General features: G+C 43.7%; 1 protein-coding gene across 2 annotated transcripts in view; it reads right to left on the bottom strand.

The window, feature by feature from the left end:
• LOC139375301 (runt-related transcription factor 3-like) overlaps nucleotides 1-21,225 on the bottom strand; it is an 81,226-nt gene that overhangs the window by 38,390 nt on the left and 21,611 nt on the right. Inside the window, exons 3-5 of one of the 2 annotated variants that reach the window (XM_071116944.1) lie at nucleotides 8,977-9,218; nucleotides 7,772-7,928; nucleotides 6,373-6,477 (exon numbers count right to left, since the gene is read on the bottom strand). In XM_071116944.1, coding sequence (XP_070973045.1) covers nucleotides 6,373-6,477; nucleotides 7,772-7,928; nucleotides 8,977-9,218 — 504 coding nt within the window. Of the gene's footprint in view, nucleotides 1-6,372; nucleotides 6,478-7,771; nucleotides 7,929-8,976; nucleotides 10,331-21,225 lie in introns of those variants that run through there. The other variant, XM_071116943.1, reaches the window with a different exon arrangement.

The following is a 21,225-nucleotide window of genomic DNA, read 5'->3' as shown; positions in this document are numbered from 1 at the left end:
GGGTTTGGGGGTAGTTGAGGGGTTTGGGGATAGCTGATGGGTTTGGGGTAGCTGAGGGGTTTGGGGTAGTTGAGGGGTTGAGGGGTTTGGGGTAGTTAGGGGTTTGGGGGTAGCTGGGGGTTTGGGGTAGTTGAGGGGTTTGGGGATAGCTGAGGGGTTTGGGGATAGCTGAGGGGTTTGGGTAGTTGAGGGGTTTGGGGTAACAGAGGTTTGGGGTAGGTTGAGAGGTTTGGGGTAGGTGAGGGGTTTGGGGTAGTTGAGGGGTTTGGGGATAGCTGAGGGGTTTGGGTAGTTGAGGGGTTTGGGGTAACAGAGGTTTGGGGTAGGTTGAGAGGTTTGGGGTAGGTGAGGGGTTTGGGGTAGTTGAGGGGTTTGGGGTAGTTGAGGGGTTTGGGGATGGCTGAGGGGTTTGGGGTAGTTAGTGTTTGGGGCTAGCTGAGGGGTTTGGGGATAGCTGAGGGGTTTGGGGTAGTTGAGGGGTTTGGGGTAGTTGAGGGTTTGGGGATAGCTGAGGGGTTTGGGGATAGCTGAGGGGTTTGGGGTAGTTAGGGATTTGGGGGTAGCTGAGGGGTTTGGGGTAGTTAGGGGTTTGGGGTAGTTGAGGGGTTTAGGGATAGCTGAGGGGTTTGGGGATAGTTGAGGGGTTTGGGGGTAGCTGAGGGGTTTGGGGATAGCTGAGGGGTTTGGGGATAGCTGAGGGGTTTGGGGAGTTGAGGGGTTTTGGGTAACAGAGGTTTGGGGTAGGTTGAAAGGTTTGGGGTAGGTGAGGGGTTTGCGGTAGTTGAGGGGTTTGGGGATAGCTGAGGGGTTTGGGGTAGTTAGGGTTCGGGGGTAGCTGAGGGGTTTGGGGATAGCTGAGGGGTTTGGGGTAGTTGAGGGGTTTGGGGTCGTTGAGGGTTTGGGGATAGCTGAGGGGTTTGGGGATGGCTGAGGGGTTTGGGGTAGTTAGGGGTTTGTGGGTAGCTGAGGGGTTTGGGGTAGTTAGGGGTGTGGGGGTAGCTGATGGGTTTGGGGTAGTTAGGAGGTTGGGGTAGTTGAGTGGTTTGGGGTAGTTGAGGGGTTTGGGGATAGCTGAGTGGTTTGGGGATAGCTGAGGGGTTTGGGTAGTTGTGGGGTTTGGGGTAGGTTGAGAGGTTTGGGGTAGGTTGAGAGGTTTGGGGTAGGTTGAGAGGTTTGGGGTAGGTGAGGGGTTTGGGGTAGGTGAGGGGTTTGGGGTAGTTGAGGGGTTTGGGGTAGTTGAGGGGTTTGGGGATAGCTGAGGGGTTTGGGGTAGTTAGTGTTTGGGGCTAGCTGAGGGGTTTGGGGATAGCTGAGGGGTTTGGGGTAGTTGAGGGGTTTGGGGTAGTTGAGGGTTTGGGGATAGCTGAGGGGTTTGGGGATAGCTGAGGGGTTTGGGGTAGTTAGGAGTTTGTGGGTAGCTGAGGGGTTTGGGGTAGTTAGGGGTTTGGGGGTAGCTGAGGGGTTTGGGGTAGTTAGGGGTTTGGGGTAGTTGAGGGGTTTGAGTAGCTGAGGGGTTTGGGGTAGGTTGAGAGGTTTGGGGTAGGTTGAGAGGTTTGGGGTAGGTGAGGGATTTGGGGTAGTTGAGGATTTATGGGTAGTTGAGGGGTTTGGGGAGAGTTGAGGGGTTTGGGGATAGCTGAGGGGTTTGGGGGTTTGGGGATAGCTGAGGGGTTTGGGTAGCTGAGGGGTTTATGGTAACTGAGAGGTTTGGGGTAGGTTGAGAGGTTTGGGGTAGGTGAGGGGTTTGGGGTAGATGAGGGGTTTGGGGTAGTTGAGGAATTTGGGGTAGGTGAGCGGTTTGGGGGGAGGTGGAGGGTTTGGGGGGAGCTGGAGGGTTTGGGGGGAGCTGAGGCCTAGTGTTTCCCTTTAGGGTGTTGTACAGGGTGCTGATGGGGCTATGGGTCACAGCAGCCAGGGTCAAAGAGTAATCAACTCTGCCCTCTCAGCCCTACCTCTCCACTAATGAAGGTCCTAATCATGCCATGGCTCTACAGGCCTCACCTCACCTCACCTCTACCTGGATGACTGAGGACCCTAGCAGACTGAAGTGATATAGCAGAGTCACTGTGTACATGGCAGTACAGATCCCTCTTGCTACACTCCTATACCTAGTCAGACTAATGTGAATGTTTATCCCAGAACATAAGTTTCCTCTGAAACCAATCAAACGTATTCAACTTACAGACCGCATTCCAGGGGATTTATCAGTCAGACAATATTTGCTCAGTTTCTAATCGCAGAAGCCAAGTGTGACGGAGAGACTGAGCCCAGAGAGAACCCTCGCCGTCGCCTCAGGTCATCCAAACAACATAGTGACATTTTTGGGAAACCATAAGATCTCACGATTTGCCTCATAAATATGCGTCCTTTATATCTTTTAACGGCCCATGTCCAATTCCACATCACATCTTTAATTAGGTGTTTTTCTCTGAAGTCTTCCTCTTTGACATCAGCTCTGCTGCTATGTCTCCATGTCTGCAGGTTATGCATCAGGGAGTTGAAGTGAGGATAGATGGCTGGGCTGGCTAGGTGGTTAGACAGGAAAGCACCCCACGTCAGGCAGACGTGACACTTTTTTCTTTTTTGGCACTGATACGCTGTAGGCTTTTTCAAAAACACCCGTCTCCGTTTCAACATCAAAGTGGCCTTCGAGAGAGCAATTGGCATCGAGGGCGAGCCTTTCATGTGATTTGTGGAGCATAGGCGTGGCCGAGCTGCTGACTTAAGGGATGGACACACCTGGCAGGTGCACACACACACACACACACACACACACACACACACACACACACACACACACAAACAGCTGTGTGCACATACACACATTAACACACACCTCTCTTTGTTTACTATGAGGAGAGATTGCGCCATGAAGAAAAATAACACAGCCAATGTCATTGTTTGTCTATTTGCATACTTTGTACAGTCTGCGTGCCACATCCAAATCAAACCCCCTCTCCCCGCCCCCTCTCCACACCCCTCCCCCAACCTTCTGAACCCCAACAGAGTAAATATAGGCAACAAAACACAATAATGCTCATGTGGATTCTGTACACTCTTCGAAAAAGGGGTCCCAAAAGAGTTATTCGGCTGTGCCCATAGGAGAACCCTTTTGGTTCTAGGTAGAACCCTTTTGGATTCCATGTACAGTAGAACCCTCTGTAGAAAGGGTTTTACATGGAACTCAAAAGGGTTCTACCTGCAACCAAGAAGGGTTCTTAAAAGGGTTCTCATATGGGGACAGCCAAAGAACCCTTTTGGAACCCCTTTTTTAAGAGCATAGAAGTTCTACAATACTGAGTGTGGGAAAGAGTGTGATAGTATCACAAAGACAGGATATGCAGTAGTAGGGCCTGCTATGACTGACAGTGTTGGGGAGTAGTTTCACCGAGGGTTGAGCTACAAACAAACAGGCATTTTTCTCTGTTTTTTCACAGGCGTGTATGTTCTCAGCCCAGCCCTGTGTGCCTTGTATCTGGTGAGTTCATCTTTCTCAGGAACGGATTCGTTCTGGGTGAGATAAATACTAGCAGCCCCTCCCCCTCTGAGGATATGTGACTGGTGATGTCATCACAGAGACAGAGACAATGGACGCTAAATACAGTTAGGAGATGAATTCAGCTGAAATCCCCAGGGAGGAGAGGGGAGGGAGAGTTGGGTGGGGGGACAGCGACAGGTCTCAACACTTCAGTCATCTCCTCTTTTTGCTCTCTTTCTATCACAAGTCTTCTCGCTCTCTCTGATGCAGTATTCTCTCTCTCTCTGATGCAGTCTTCTCTCACTTTGATGTAGTCTTCTCTCTCTCTCTCTGATGCAGTCGTCTCTCTCTCTTTGATGCAGTCTTCTCTCTCTCTCTGATGTAGTCTCTCTCTCTCTCTCTCTCTCTCTCTCTCTCTCTCTCTCTCTCTCTCTCTCTCTCTCACTGATGCAGTCTTCTCTCTCCCTCTGATGCAGTCTTCTTTCTCTCATGTAGATTCTCTCTCTCTCTCTCTCTCTCTCTCTCTCTCTCTCTCTCTTTCTCTGATGCAGTCTTCTCTCTCTCTCTCTCTCTCTGATGCAGAGCATTGACGTACACAAAGCTGCTTCTCAGAAAGCACAGGGTGGTGAGCTCTAATCAAAGAGACTGGTTCACGTTGTACGATTTTGCTTTAAGGCCTATTGTACAACAAGGGCAGTGTTTGGGACGAAGTGCATACGTGTGAATGTGTTTTTCATCAGTGAGTGAGATGAGGTCTATGTGTTTGGCAGATCTTTGCCGCAGGGGAGCTTCAGTCCTGTCCGTCAGGTTAAACATTAAAAAAGCACTTCCCTCCTGCTCTGCCAGCTTCTCTCCTGGCAGCCATGCAAATGCAGGCCCTACAGTAAAGCCCTGAGCAGCCCAGCCCACTCCACTCTGCCAGCCAGCCAGCTGACAGGTGAACGTTTGCAGGCCAACCAAGGTGGGGGCGCTCATCTCACAATGGGATAGAGGGATAGTCATATGGTACACTTAAACTCATGCAGTGCGTACTTTAGCTGAGGATATCGTCGGGAAGCAATCTGTGTTGTGTGTTTTTAAATACTCAAATCTTTAGGAGGAAAAAATATAAAGATTCTCATTATCTAGTACAAATGTGGTGGTGCTGTTCTCGATTTAAGAGTCCACTCTTTTAAAGCAAAATTCCCCTTCCTTAAATTAAACAATGTCTCTTTATAGCAGGATGGGGCCTGGCCACCGGAGTGTATATTAAATAAGCGAGGCCACACTGACGCCTTCAGTGCAGACATGACATGTAGACAGAGACAGAGAGGAGACAGCTTTACGGTATGTGCAGGGTTATTTCCAACTACAGGAAGCCAACACACTGACTTGTGCATGCATTCAGGAACACACACAGACACACAGCTTGAGTGCCTATTTTTCTTCAGCAGTGCATGCAGACACAGACAAAATGTCATTTACTACACACATAGACATAGCCAGCAACTCTATCACATTTCACACATACGCACAAGCACAAGCACACGCACGCGCAGACACACACACACACAGTGGATATTATGATCTATTCCTCCCATTTCCCACACTGTTCTCCTCCATTTCCAACACCTCCTCAAATAGCCTCCAGCGTCGCAGGGGGGCGGTGCACCGCCCTTCGCCTCCTCGTCCTTCGCCTCCTCGTCCTTCGCCTCCTCGCCCTTCGCCCCCTCGCCCTTCGCCTCCTCGCCCTTCGCCTCCTCGTCCTTCGCCTCCTCGCCCTTCGCCCCCTCGCCCTTTGCCTCCTCTCCCTTCGCCTCCTTGCCCTTCGCCTCCTCGCCCTTCGCCTCCTCGCCCTTCGCCTCCTCGCCCTTCGCCCCCTCGCCCTTTGCCTCCTCTCCCTTCGCCTCCTTGCCCTTCGCCCCCTCGCTAGGAACCCCATACCCCCTCCATGTAGCACCCTGAACCCCCTGCCTACCTGCATTGGCCAGTTGGTCTGTTTTGACTGGGCTAAATCCACCCTATCCCAAATAAAACACTTAAGAGACATGAGAACAGAGCATAGCAATCAAGCCATCCACGGCAGCCACTATAAACCTGCACAGTATAACCATAGTGGACATGATATCTCAACAGGAGTGATCATTAATCCCTATTAATCCCAATGCTCTGGTCTGACTGCTCCTAGCCAGCATGGGCAGACACACACAAGCAGTCTGTAGCGGTTGACTCATCCTTGTAACACAATCCTCCACAGTCTTTCACATGATCATACATTAAACCACAAATATATGCATCACTGCCCAAATGATGGAGCTAACAACTTTAGCCTATTGGACCTCACTGGCACAGCTCACAGCAGGCAGCTCACCATCTCTTTAGAGTGTTAAGTCAACGATCCACTTATGTGGTCAACCAGGTACGACCCTCTGACCAAAGGCAGCAGGGTGAGGCCACAAGCGTTTGGTATTTGCGGCTTGGAGACACAGCTCCTCTTAGCGGTCTCGGTTATGCCTTAATACACTTTACAGTTTCCTCTGACAGTGCCCCTTGCCACCCCCTAATACCACACACACACTGCTGCACCTCCGAACACACCACATTGTCTCCCATTGATTGCAATTGCTGGTCAACGGTTGTTGATCCGCCCACATACACTGACAGTACACACACATACTCATGAACACACACGGCTACATTTTCTTGTATCATCTGCATATGACTCATGTATCTCTTTTAGTCTGCAATGGTTGCACCCCCTTCTCTCACCCCCTACGCCAAGAATAGCCTCTCTCTCTCTCGCTCTCTTTCTCTCTCTCTCTCTGTGAATCCCTCTACACACAGCTCATGAGAGCAGTACATTTGACTTCTGACAAGACAAGACAAATATTCTCATGTACCCTGTAAGTACTCACGTCTGGGTTCCCTGGGCCCATCCACTGTCACTTTAATGGCACGGTGGTAGGTGGCCACCTGAGGGGGACCAGAGAAGACTGTGATGGTCAGAGTGAAGCTCTTTCCTAGGGTAGACAGAATAGAGAAGGCATTGGTTAGGGAAGGGCATCAGTAACACAGAGTTTCAGGAGGAACATCAAACCAGAGCATGTGTGAGGGTTTCCTGGCTTGGTTAATTCATTGTGGAAATAAACAGATTTTTGTGGAACATACACACTTTGTTCATAACCACCACAGTCAGCTTGCTGAATTAAAATTGCCTCCTGATATGGCTCCCTTTTAAGTTTGTAAATTAAAGGGACCACCACTTTGATGGGCTGAAATGTGGGCATGATTTGAATTATTGAGAGAATCTATTCCAGATTGTCCAAAAGGCTTACAGCAACAGTTTATTGTTCAACAAGGCAGATTCTTGCACGAGCTTCCTCGAGCTCTGCCATCTGCATGAAAGGGGAGAGAGGGAGATCGTGCAATGGTCCGTTTTTCGACCCAGGCTATGAAGCAGCGCTTTCATAAAAAAGGCATCTCTTGTTAAAGAGACGGTGGGGGGAAAGGAATCCTGGGGTGGGGTAATTGACTACAGAAATGAAAGGTACGTTTAATTCAGAGACTAGAGCGTTTTCCATTCATCAGTCTGCAACTATTTAAAGTGTAACATTTAAGGGAAATATGTGAGCGCTAGGGCCAGGAGGAAGGAGAGGGATACGAGAAGGTTCTGGTGGAATGTCAGCTATGTGAGAACTAGTTTTTAGAAGTGTAAACAGGCAGGCTTTTAGAAATGCCAAGCCTTGAACTGAATATTCTGGTCCAGGCGATTTGTTTATTTGGACACTGGTGCAATGTTCGTAGAATATATGATGCTACTACCATCCGGATCATCTGTTGAAGGGGGCGTGCGTGATGGTCAATTAGGACTCGTCCTATAAAAATAACTTGTGGCAATGCTTGGCTGAGCATTAGGCTATAATTTAAAATTGGGCTTTGCTCTTTGTCGATAAAGAATGATCAAAACACATCTTAAAATATGTAATAATCATATTGTGTTCTGGATTTGATTTTGTTCCAATAAACATTGATAATCCCCATAATTATACCTGCGCAATGCTGGTGCGGTCTTGCAACTATAATTGGCCCGGGAGATGAATTCATCTGATTCTCACATTCCCTAACACTTTTATTTTATCTGTTAAAAAATAGATTACCAAAAGTAGGTCTACTCAGGCTAAAGTTTTGCAAATCAGTGCAATTATGACGCATGCAGGCAGGTGTTTTGTATGCGATGTTAGTTATTGATTTCATTTAGTAGGCCAAATACTATTCATGGTTTAAGGATATAAGTGCGTGACTCCCTCTGCTCACCTCGTCCGCTTCTGCCCACAAACCGCAGGTCGTTGAAGCGGGCGACCTGGTTCTTCATCACCGCAGACGCGTTCCTCAGCTCCGCAGAGAAGTTCTCGTCGTTCCCCGCCATCACAGTGACCAGAGTCCCGTCGGGTACATCACCGAGTGCAACAACCTGTGAGAACTCAACGCGGTCAACCGGGGTCACCATGCTAAACCAAATACAGACTGCAACAAACCGCATCCGGTGGAATCAAAAAACGCACCATAAAACATAAATATTAGACCTGATTTAAAATCCCCCCTCCAAAAAGTGCCATTTAGATATTGTTAGCAAATATTTTGATCAAAATATATAGGCCTATTGTGCTATTAGGTTACAACTACATGGTAAGATGCTTTCTTGAAGCAAGCTTGCAATTCAAACACTAATATTTTAAAGCTATGTAAATGACTTTGACATTTGATAGGCCTATATCCAAATCACTCCCAAATAATTTTTGCAAATACTCCTCATTAAATAAGTAGGCCTATGCGATCTAAACAAGCATTTTTAACATTTGGATATGATTCAAATCAAATAGATATAGGCTTGTCTATTTTTCTAAATATTACACTTTTAGTCCACAAATTCTATTCACGTCCTGGTGTATAAATATAATTGATAACATTCAATGTAGCATAATTTCATTGCTACGTAATATAGGCCTAAATATGTTTTTCTGCATTGCAAAATCTTTCAAAATAGCAATTAAAAAATAACTAGCTTACCAGGTATAATAATATATGTTATCATTAGAATTATTGTTATTAAATTATCATTATTTGTATTAGGGCCTATATTGTTGGTTAATTGTTGATTAATTGTATGTCATTGCAGTTCATTAAAATCCACTTTTCTAAATCTCACATTCAAGTAAGTCCAATGCAAAAAAGAAACAAGATAATTATGCCAAGTTATCCCTTTGGCAGGCCACTATAATTTTGACAACTTTATTTAATTCAATTATTTAGGCCTATATTACAGAAAAGGGCTCTGTGTAAAAGTAATTGTAATAGACATACTAATGTCAGTAACTGCCTTGTTAGCGAAATGAAGCCTACTCAAGAAAGCTTTAAAAAAAATATTTTACGCTTTTTCTGCAGTAGCCTACAGTAATACATCATTAGGTCGGTCATTAGTTCATAAGTGCCCATTTGTAATTATGCATAATTTACCTTACCTTGAAAGCCACAGGGAGTGTCTTGTTGCACCTCCAGTGTGAGGGCAGCACGGAGCAGAGGAAGTTTGGGCTGTCTGTACGGACCAGCTCGCCAGCGTGGTCTGACAGGACGTCCACCACATTCCTGGCCTCGGGTCGTGTCCTCAGTGGTCCAGGGGTGCCCATGGTCCCGCTGCCGTCTCCAATCTTGCTGCAGGGGAACGACGTGGAGGGCGGTGTGAACCGTCTGGTGGTGTTAGGGTCTACGGGAATATGCATCACAACAGCTTTGGTCAAGACCACTTCTCGAGGGGTTTTGACGAGTGTTCGGGGCTCTTTTTTTGGAGAATATATGTATTTTCCCGCTCTCTGACACTTGTTCCTTTGGTCTCGGTCAAGTCCAGCGGTTTACGCGATGATGGAGCTGAGCGCACGCAGCTCCCCCGGTTAATCTATCACAATAAATCCTGAACTGTCCAGTGAGTGAAGATACTTTTTTTTATCTTGCAGACACGATCAAGTTTAATGTTTGCGTGTTATATCATCTGCTCAGGATGTAGCTGCATGAGAAACATCGAGTTGATTTCTGCTTCTCACTGACTACAGCAAAACCACGAAACCACAAACTTAGATCTGACCTCTTTTCCACAGTGCTCTGTTCTGGTTGCCTATAAGGCTTACACTCTATCTGCACTATTCAGCATTTAATACGATGCCCATCCGCAATAAGATTTTGGCCTCATATTACAAAATAAATATCTATACAGTGAGAAACATTAATAACAATCTATCGACTGATCGATAAACACTAACATATACAATTATTAATAACGTCCAGTGAAAAGGAAAACTATGAAATCCAATATTTTTTGCAATATTCACGGAAGCTGACGAGTCGAGTGCTCCTTGCTTGCTTCAACTTTATAGCAGAATTTTCCAAATATCTTGTTTCACCTTCGGTGACTGAATGAGCTCCTTCGATTGAATTGGGCTTTTGGATCTCGCCAGACCTCACCGCACACACTGAAAGATGTTGCCTACTCAACAAAGTAGGCTAGCTATAACAGAGTATGGAGGCTACTCAGCAATTCACAGTTCTCAACGCGAAGTACAAGACGCAGAAGTCCGATGTTTCATGTGAAGTTTCTTTATATTCAGTGCTTTTTGTTCATCCGTATCACATGTCCTGCCACCGGTTATCCTTAATGAAACTAAAAAGTAAGTCGAGATCCAAAAACTATTTTCTTGAAACTATTCTGTCTCTACGTTGAAATAATCTTGAATATCTGTATAAATGTAGTCCTTTTGCTGTGGTTAACGCAGTTGAAGGTAACAAAGACGCGCTTGAGTGAGTGGTGGTGCGAGAGTGAAGAGTGCTGTGATATTATTTACTCAAGTCATTTTAGTGTTTAGTGTTTCGAGTGTGGCGATAACTTCCACCAATGAGTCGCCTGGGTTGGGCTTTCATTAGACCAATCAAAGTCTTTGGAATATAGGCGAAGTGAAAGCGCTCTCTGCTTATTCTGCCATACACACACGATACATTATTAATACTATACTATGTATTTGTGCTTTTCTACATTATGTGCTTAGATGTTATAATGATTTGCACAGTTAGACTATATTTATACTTAAAGTTATAGCAACTGTTCTCACCTGAATGGTGAACCAGTTATTATTCCCCCAAAAAGTTATTTGTTAATTGAAGATTAAAAAAATAAAAATAAATCGTGTTATGACTGATCCCTCTTCCTTCTTTATATGACATCAGCAAATTAATATAGGCAACCACTTTTTGAAGAAATAGAATCACATAATACATTCTGCCTATATTAGTACATCACCGCAGTGCGCTTACATACAGAGTGAAAATAAAACAATCATTCAAAGCATACACATGTATTTGGTGACTGCAGAAGAGATCAACGTCTGTAGGGAAAATAGGCCAGTCATATAATGCAAGCTATACGATCTTATTATGGGCCTATACCCTTAGCCTATTTGTTTTTACTAAAAGCAATAGGCTATTTCTGAATGCAGAATTGTCAATCAACTGTAATGAGCTATTGATCATTTTAGGGGTTCATGCACCTTTCAAATGACATGACTATGGTTTATTTATCAATCTGAGTTGTGAATTTGTTATGATTTTTCCCATTATTGTCCCATATGCAATTCACCCTTAAGTTTTCAGAGAACGTCAAAGCCAAAGGCATCTACCGGATGATGTTGTTGTTGTTTAGTATCACGTAATTGACAGTAGGCCCAATAGGCTTAGGCTACATTACATTAACTGTAGTGCTGCTGCGTTAGAGACCTACTCACAAAATATGTGAATACATATTTAGCAATATGCTTTTGTTATTTTTCTTTTTTCTTTTCTTTTTAATATGTTATTTGTTCCTATATCCAAGGATATAGAATAAATTAGGCTAAGGATGCGTATACATTAATAATATAGGCCTATACATTTTACGTAATATGCATTGGTGCATAGTAGTTAATATTTATAATTATATATAATTGTGTTATCACCATGATTCGATCAGACCAAATGAAAACGAATTAAAGCCCCCGTAGGCTTACATAACAACTACAATTTTGCCAAAATACATTAACCACAGGCAAATATTAATTGGAATTCCATCATTTAATAGGTTAGTCAGTGTATTGCACATGAAACGGCACACCCCGTTTACTCGTTCCCATGCAATGAGGGCCCACAGACGCTAGTAGGCGCATTTGTCTTTGCCAAATGGACCTGCCTTAGTACAGAAGGGGTATGGAGGGAGAAACGGCATTTGTACCATCAGGGAAAATCTGAAAAAGCAACATATATACTAGATACTAGCTTGCTCCAAGACGACAAAACGTGGGTCCTAGACGACAATTATTAGGCCTACCTGTGTCGAGCGTAAAGGTTTTTTAGTCAATTGACCCATGTGCTGGAATTCTGCTCGCCCGTTCCATTCTTTTCTGCATTGAAGTAGGCTTAAAATGCCAAATAAAAACCACTCAATGTTGTATTCGTTTAATGCCACCTTTTAGGTGCTTAACAAGTTACGAATAAATGTACCATGCACTGTTTTACTCTTATATAGCCTCGATTAGGAAATCATTTATATACATTTTTTCCACAGTTGTATGGAGACATTACATCACGTCTTGGGTGTGACAATAGCGCCTAACAAATTTAAATGATTTATTATTATTATTATATATTTGCTGTTTTGTCCAACACACAATACATTATTGAATAAACAAATACATGACATACTGGATAGCCCGTCTATATATCGAAGAGCAGTTATTTAGTAAATATATAAAAGTAAAGGCCCAGAAAATCATCAAGAAGTTTAGGCTATCTACAATCACATTCGTTATAGATTAGCCTACATATTAATTGTGGGGGAAAAAAGAGGGGGGGGGGGGGGGGGGACGTTTTAAATGTCAAATATTTGTGGATGACTTGTTTATTGAATCAAGAGGCATTTGATTCTTGGGGTTATTTTTTTGTGGTGAGATGCACAAACCCATTAAAAACCGCTCTCATCAGAATTAGACCTTATTGTCAGAAATAAATAACATAAAACACATCATGGGATCGTATAATGCCTTGAAAGTCATTGAAGTAAAATGTTATAACTTACCTACGTGTGGGGTACTTATTTGTTTGTCTTCAATTTTCCCCAAAATTGCATTGGTGCGCTATCGAAGTCTATAATGCCTTATTGAAGTTAATTCCCATTGGGATTATTCATTTAGGTAAGTGTTTGATATATAATTATACCTGATTGACAATCATTAGTCGACGGTCCTGGGGGAAAAAAAAGACCCTTATATATTTCCCCCCTATTTCTACTGAATATGCAAAGTGTGTGTGTGTGCGTGTGCTTTTGTTTATTTTAGATAGGAAGGGAGTGGGTAGGGTAGGGACGGGAGTGGGTTTAGATTTACCCTTCATTTTCTTTATTATACTGATGTCGTTCAGACAGATAAAGCCAGAGTCTTGTGGGGAGAGTGGATGAGAAGATTATACACTCTTCACGCCTGCGGAGAATGTTAGGAGGGAAGCCATTTGAAATCATATTTTAACAACACGAATTGGCGCCAAACGTATTGATAACAATTATCACAGCCATAGTCTATACGTGTATTTGCTAGGCTCTTGTCTGTAGAGTGCAGACTCCATGGTGGGGTGAGACCTCATCTAGGCGAGCTGTCAGCAAGCCTGTTTCTTTATGAGGAGAGAATGTGAAATTCTTAATTGCTACAACCGCACTGAATGACCGCAAATATCAAGGCATGTGCCTTTTGGAGAACACTGGACATGTGTCTAAAACAGATCGTTCTTCTGATTATAAATTCCTATGCCTAAAATCTTCCGAGTTTATATCTAAGTAATTAGAGAGTAACTATTGAACCAACTGTTGTAAACTTATAATAATGCAATTATCATAAAATATATATGCTGTTAGCTGAAGCTGCAGGGCGCATTTTCAGGACCTAATGTCTTCAAAAGTATCACCTATCATTGTCAGCTATTTTGAGACAATGAAACAACTAGAGTCGGACAAATACATCGGGGATTTTTCAGTCGTCCTCCTGCCTCTGTTCATTATTAATATCCGACCACACGACCGACAAACCCTGCGCAGCGGTAATGCGCGCTTCGGGCGCCGGTCTTATTTAGACTCCTACGTTTCAACAGACAGTTTCTACGGTTTCAGCCGCACAGAGACTAAGGACGGAGCCCATCGTGCCCCTGAACGATTTTTAATGATTCGAGTGGGTTCAGCTCAACCGAATGCAGAACTCCAGGAGGATATCTGATACCCCAGGCCAACCTCACGTACTAGACGTTTTACCCTCTACTTTTAAAACACAGAGGTTTCAGCTATAGTCTCTATAGGCCCAGTCTAAACACTACAGGCCTCCAGTATGGAAAGAGTTTGGAGGGTTAGAGTAAGAATGGATACAGAGTGCTCCAACCAAAATTAATAGATTCCTTATGAATATGAGAAGTTTCCTTCTCAAAATCATATTAACTCTTACTATGACCTGTGCGCTGGCATATACACCTCCAGCCATGCTATCTCTCTGTCGTGAAGAACTAAAGGTTTTCAAAAGAAAGAGCATTTGCCTTTTCTTCCCACTTGAGGCCTGGTTTAAAATGAGCCTAGTTAAGCCTGCCTTGCAGAGGCCAACCAACACCCCAAATCATGACATAGCAAAGAGACTATCAACGTTTTCTTCCTCTCCATTTTCATATGGTTTGGCTGATAATGAAGCAGAATGTAAAAGCTAATAGTTAGAATATCATCCCCATTCGCTGAGAAACCCACAACAAGCCTGTTAGTTGTAAACCTACCCTGACTCCACCATGCCCACCATACCCACCATGCCCACCATGCCCACCACCCATCATATTTCATATGTCTGATGTCACTTCAAACAGGTTTTGATGGATGGGGAGACACTTTCAGATATGTGAGGAGATACAAATGTGAAATGTTAATTCTCAATATGAACCCCAATAACCCCATAAACCCATGAGATATTTACAGACGTGTGTACGTGTGCCATTGGAGGGGTGCTTTTCATTAGAAAAATGGGGCTCTGGAGCAATCAGAAATAGTTTGAGGTTAAACGATGACATAAGACAAAGATTTCTATCTTTAGTGGCTGCGGCGGTCGCACATTTCTGTACATTCACAAATTACAGGACAAGCCTGACCCTCAACCCACCGAACGCATTCCTTCCGAATCCTATTTCAGCCGGGGGTTTTCTGCTCAGTGGAAATATGAGTGTTCTGAATGGAAGACTCCTATGAAATTGACTTTTATTTCTCTTGGATTAAACGAGCTCTACAACTGTGCTCAGGATATTTTTTTGTACAGTATCGATGGTGAGTTCTGTGGTGGACTTGAAATGCTGCTATATTTTTTGAAATGCAGTTTGCTATGAAATGGACTTCTGCTGCTTGATATGACAAGAGTGTCAGTGGTTAGTATTCCAAGCATGACGTAAGTCATCAAAGCATTCTGTCCCTCGTCCCAAAGCCAAATCATATTCTAGCATTTGGATGTTTACACACAGACTATAGAGAGACTTTGAAAAGTAATGCTTCAGAGAGACTGGGTAAAGATTGTTTCATTTTGTATGGGGGTTCTAAGCTCCGTTTGCTGATGCTTTCTCAAACCATGATTACATAATGTGTCAGCACATCGCAGTTGGTGGTCATTGTTGTCCGTTTTGATGTAGACCATCAAAAAGCACATTGGCAGTTTTTATCATAGCATATTTATGTGTCCTTAATTGATCTAAAGCCAATTAATCCTCATCTTATCAACTTCCAGTTAGCTGATTCAGATATGAGCACCAGGCTACTCGCTTAATAATGAGATTAAACACTTTAACTTTTGATTTTTTTTTTTAAAGACTTAAAACTAATTTGGGATACAGCTATGACCGGACGTGACTTTTTCCATAGTAGGTTAGGATAATTAACGTAGCAGGTTAGGAGAATAAGGTTAAGATTAGGAAAAGGGTTATGATCAGAGAAAATGCTCTCCTAACCTGCTAAGAAAATCACTTCTGGTCGTAGCTGTATCAAAGTGGCATGAAAACAGTGTGTCCCTGTGATTCTTGAGAAAGTTTGGGATCCATATACTCCATATACTCCATATACTCCATATACTCCATATACTCCACATACTCCATATACTCCACATACTCCATATACTCCATATACTCCACATACTCCATATACTCCACATACTCCATAGACTCCACATACTCCATATACTCCATATACTCCACATACTCCATATACTCCACATACTCCATATACTCCACATACTCCACATACTCCATATACTCCACATTCTCCATATACTCCATATACTCCATATACTCCACATACTCCATATACTCCACATACTTCATATACTCCATATACTCCATATACTCCACATACTCCATATACTCCACATACTCCATATACTCCACATACTCCACATACTCCATATACTCCACATACTCCATATACTCCATATACTCCACATACTCCATATACTCCACATACTCCATATACTTCATATACTCCATATACTCCACAAGCTTCCAGCATACTTAACATCTTTGTTGAAATGTAGAATTTCACGTTATCCACAGAGTTCGAGAGATCTGTTATTTCATATCATATCATATGTTGAACAGTCTCCAGTTCGCACTTCGTTTGGATGATTTGGTGTCCCTGGGTCAATTTAGGGAACAGGTTAAGGATTTTTACAGTGATGAATGAGTTTTATTTGATTATAATGGCTATAGTGTATCATGTATGTATACATTGTGTATATTTTGTGCATTTTGTATATAATTGTGTGTGTGCTGATATGACTGTTGTTCCCAGGGCACTCCTTGGTTAAATTAAAGTTAAATAAATATAAGCAGATATATAATATATATCACATACAATGATGAATGACTCTGTAACATCTCCAAAACCAGCAGCTAATTACTATGTAAGTGTGATTAGGTGAAATAGTGCAGTTGTAGACTCAGACAATGAGCATATTCAGCTCATGCATCTTTAATCCACAGCCTACATGTTTTAAAAGGTGCAGAGTGTAGCCAAGGGCTTATTAAAGGCCTCTGAATCAATTGAGTAAAATAATGGCTGTTGGGGGATGTCTCTGTCTTGTCTCAACACTTTATTCATGCACACTAAAGGACAGCTAGCTATACAGTAACTAACTGAGTAAAGACATTAGTCATAACGAAGAGGCCTTCAAGTCAGATGACTGTTATTATCACTGTTATCAACACACTCAGAGACAATTAACGTGTCCCCCTTCCCTTGTTTTACACATCATGTATCAAATAATGTACAGTGTGTACATGAAGATACTGATTATGATCACACGTTCTGTTTCAGAGAAAGATAGAGAGACAGAGAGAGGCGGAGAGATAGAGAGAGACAGAGAGAGAGACACAGAGAGAGAGAGATCGAGAGACAGAGACAGACACAGAGAGACGCAGAGAGACAGACACACCCACAGAGAGAGACAGACACAGAGAGAAAGGCAGAGACAGACACAGAGAGAGAAAGAGAGAGAGAGACAGACGGAGAGAGAGAAAGCGAGAGAGAGAGACAGAGACAGACGAAGAAAGAGAAAACAAGAGAGAGATAGAGACAGTAAGTGAAAGAGAGAGAGACAGACGGAGAGAGAGAAAGTGTGAGAGAGAGAGAGATAGAGACAGATGGAGAGACAGAAAGCGAGAGAGCGCGAGAGAGACAGACAGACAGAGAGTGAGAGAGAGAGAGTGAGACAGACCAACAGACAGCCAGATAGACAGACCGAGAGAGAGACAGACAGACCGAGAGAGAGACAGACAGACAGACAGACAGACAGACAGACAGACAGACAGACAAACAGACAGACAGACAGACAGACAGACAGACAGACAGACAGACAGACAGACAGACAAACAGACAGACAGACAGACAGACAGACAGACAGACAGACAGAGAGACAGACACAGAGAGACAGACAGAGAGACAGAGAGACAGAGAGAGAGAGAGAGAGAGAGGGTTATGTGTCCCTCTCCTCTAGAGGGGGCTGCTGCAGACAGGACTAGGGGTGATTGTGCTGTATGTTCTGTAGTAGCACTCATATACTCTCTTTCTGATACTCCCTAGTATGTGTCTAGCTCTTATAAAGGCTGTTATAAACCAGACAATGTGAAGTTCTACATAGGAATAATTGCATAATAATGCAATTAAATTAGATGAAACATGAAATATGAAAACTATACTTATTCAAAGATCAATAGACTTTTCTGTAGTGTGACCTCACATTGACATGCTATATCAAAACACGATCAAAGAAATAGTTGTGTAAGAAATAGTTTAAAGTCGTATGAATTTGATTTAAAGTTTTAGATCTGATCAGGGTGTAAGGTTAACCCCATGGTCAGACCCCACCCTTGTCACCCCTGTCTTTTAGTTGCAGTTCAAGGGGACACCTCCGGGGCCTGCCCTGGGGTCTCTCTCTGTGAACTCCCATGTCACCATCGGTCCGCCCTCACATCATCTGTCGGGTACGCTCGCCCCACAATGACAGTCAGAAGGCTGTGATGTGGTTGTGTGTGGTGTTTATTTATTGGAAAGCCACTAAGAGTACTATTGATGGTAAAGTCACAAACAGAGCTGTGTTATTATATGAGCACATTTGGTTGAGTTCTGATCTAGTTGGTTGAGATCGGATCTAGTTGGTTGAGATCTAATCTAGTTGGTTGATTTCTGATCTAGTTGGTTGAGTTCTGATGTAGTTGGTTGAGTTCTGAAGTAGTCGGTTGAGTTCTGATGTAGTTGGTTGAGTTCTTATCTAGTTGGTTGAGATCTGATCTAGTTGGTTGAGATCTGATCTAGTTGGTTGAGATCTGATCTAGTTGGTTGAGATCTGATCTAGTTGGTTGAGTTCTGATCTAGTTGGTTGAGATCTGATCTAGTTGGTTGAGATCTGATCTAGTTGGTTGAGTTCTGATCTAGTTGGTTGAGTTCTGATGTAGTTGGTTGAGTTCTGATGTAGTTGGTTGAGTTCTGATCTAGTTGGTTGAGATCTGATCTAGTTGGTTGAGATCTTATCTAGTTGGTTGCGTGTGTGTTGTGGGTCCTGTCTTGCAGAGTTAGGGGAACCAGTATGATATATTGTTGAGGGCTGCTGACCTGTTGAGGACTGCTGACCTGACCTGAAGGTTGCTTCATCAACTCCCTTATGCTGCCATGTCTGATTTGGCTTTGGACCTTGTTTGGCAATATACATTGACATCATATTGTTATTAGTTGTTGGTAAATCATACACTTTAACACAAGACTTGTTTATCGTCTAATATGAATATTTAGCTTCATGGTGAGGAAGAGGGACATAACTGTCCATGACCTTAGTCTCTATTGTGCCTTATAAATGCACCAACTCATTCATCTTTGAGGTTTTTAGTATGACTTATAATCATGTATCTACTTTCTTTGTCTCTTTGTATGTCTCACACACAGGCAAGTATACATGCCCAGACACACACACACACACACACATACACACGCACGCACGCACGCACGCACGCACGCACGCATGCACACACACACACACGCACACACGCGCACACACACACAGGCCCATTTTCCTCTCTCTGGCGAGTTCTTCTGATGCTAGGAAGGCAATCTTTAATCTGTAGTAATTGCATGTTGCAGAAAAACATTTTTCCGCTGTGGTAATTGCTGCAATATGTGCCTCGGCGTTGCCAAAGTGACAGCACCCCCACCCCCAACACACAGACACACACACATCCCCGACTGGCTGACTCACTCTGCCTAGCCTCAGCCAACTGTGTCCGGCTACAAGAGTCGTAGACCCAGCCTCCTCTGGATGGGTGAGATACGGTAGACAGACCGCTGTAGAATACAGAGGAACTAACGGACAGACAACACACCTGTGGCAGCAGCAACATCATGCTACATTCACCTTCAGCAGCAGATTTATAGTTCCCCCCCCAGTGACAGTTTAACTGCTGTACCACACCACTTCAGAGCCCTGCCAGAGCCAGATCACAGCTACAGCTAGTCACAGCTAGTATTCACATTCAAAATACGTTTTGTTACTGTCATGCATTGCACAAATAGACTTAAAAGGTATTATGAACGTACAGTATCTTTTTGACAGCGCTGCTCTCGGGTCAGCTTTCTCCATTCAAATCTTACATTAACGTTGTAATTATCCCACATTACTGACGAAGGATCAGCTCCTAGAGAAATATTATCACCTACAGTATGGCAGCAAATATGGAGGTGGCTAATGCTTACCCTAAATAATGCACAAAATCTAAATTTGGCATCATTTCACACGTTAGGCTACACATCATAAAAAAATTGAGGCAAAGATTAGACAGTAGCCAAATAGCCAAATAAAACTCAATTGAATGAATATGAAATTGATTTCAACATCATTGAAATATATAGACCTATAGCCATACTGTAGGTAGGCTTTTTCTTTTTTAATATGGATATTAGTTTCTTCTCAGCAATGAGTCTGGATCTGAGTTCCTCCCCAAGAATTTCTAGAGCACAAACACATTCTAACCATTCTGATTGGTCCCAGAAACCAATGGGTTGGGCCAGAGCCAAGAACACATGTGGGTAAAGAGGGGTTTTGAAAATTCATCATTGGCTTTGATACTCTTGATTGGTTAGAGATGATCCAATCACGGATGACTGATTTGTACAACACCCCTCATTTTGACATCACCACAAATGACTTAAACAATGGCAGTCTCACTGAAGTACTCTATGTAGCAAACATAGAGCAGCGGAAGAATTAAGTTTGAGTCATCAGGCAACATAATTGAGCCACTGGTGAGGAATTCTGTGAATGTGGTTAAATGAAGCTCAGCTCAAGGTAGGTAAGGCTGCTGTGTCGGTCTGTGGCTGGACTGTTGATGCATGTTTATTAAGCCTTTGTCCACCACTCCACCACTCGTTAACACTGGTTTGCTATGTGTGATTGTGGCACATGGTTATGAGGTCCCCAAATCGATTCGCCCGATGTCCCAGACACACTGTTCTGTGAGACTGTGGCCAAACTGTGGAGTGAGTTGATGAAGTCCTCGTCCACCATTTCACTACTCCACCACTTCAACAAACAGCTTCTCAGTGTGTAACTGTGGCTCGACTGTGGCGCAGGTTTATGAAGTCATTACGCACCGCATCACCACCCCTGTGCCCAACACAGCCCCAAGACATGTTAGCTCACTGATGTTGCACTTCCGCACACTCCACACTGGGTAACCACACACCTACGGTGGGCAGGGACATTTACAGATCCTCATTCCCTTCACTCTGCCAAAATGGGAGTCTGCCTGTGATCCTCTCCCTCGACATCTCACACAAATATAGAACCGAATTGAGGGACCCAGCAAGGGGTGGTTTGGCTGAGCCAACCTGGACTCTGGGATAGACGTAACATAGTAAACCTTTATCTGTCTCCCTCCATTTAGTATGACAGGGTAAGTTGAGCATAGGGACAGGGTAAATTGAGCATGGGGGCAGGGTAAGTTGAGCATAGGGACAGGGTAAGTTGAGCATAGGGACAGGGTAAGTTGAGCATGGAGGCAGGGTAAGTTGAGCTTAGGGACAGGGTAAATTGAGCATGGGGGCAGGGTAAGTTGAGCATAGGGACAGGGTAAGTTGAGCATGGGGGCAGGGTAAATTG

This window comes from Oncorhynchus clarkii, chromosome 19 (assembly GCF_045791955.1).
Source record: "Oncorhynchus clarkii lewisi isolate Uvic-CL-2024 chromosome 19, UVic_Ocla_1.0, whole genome shotgun sequence".
Lineage (NCBI taxonomy): Eukaryota > Metazoa > Chordata > Actinopteri > Salmoniformes > Salmonidae > Oncorhynchus > Oncorhynchus clarkii.
The sequence above is the reverse complement of the archived record's forward strand: the minus strand, read 5'-3'. Positions and strand labels throughout refer to the sequence as shown.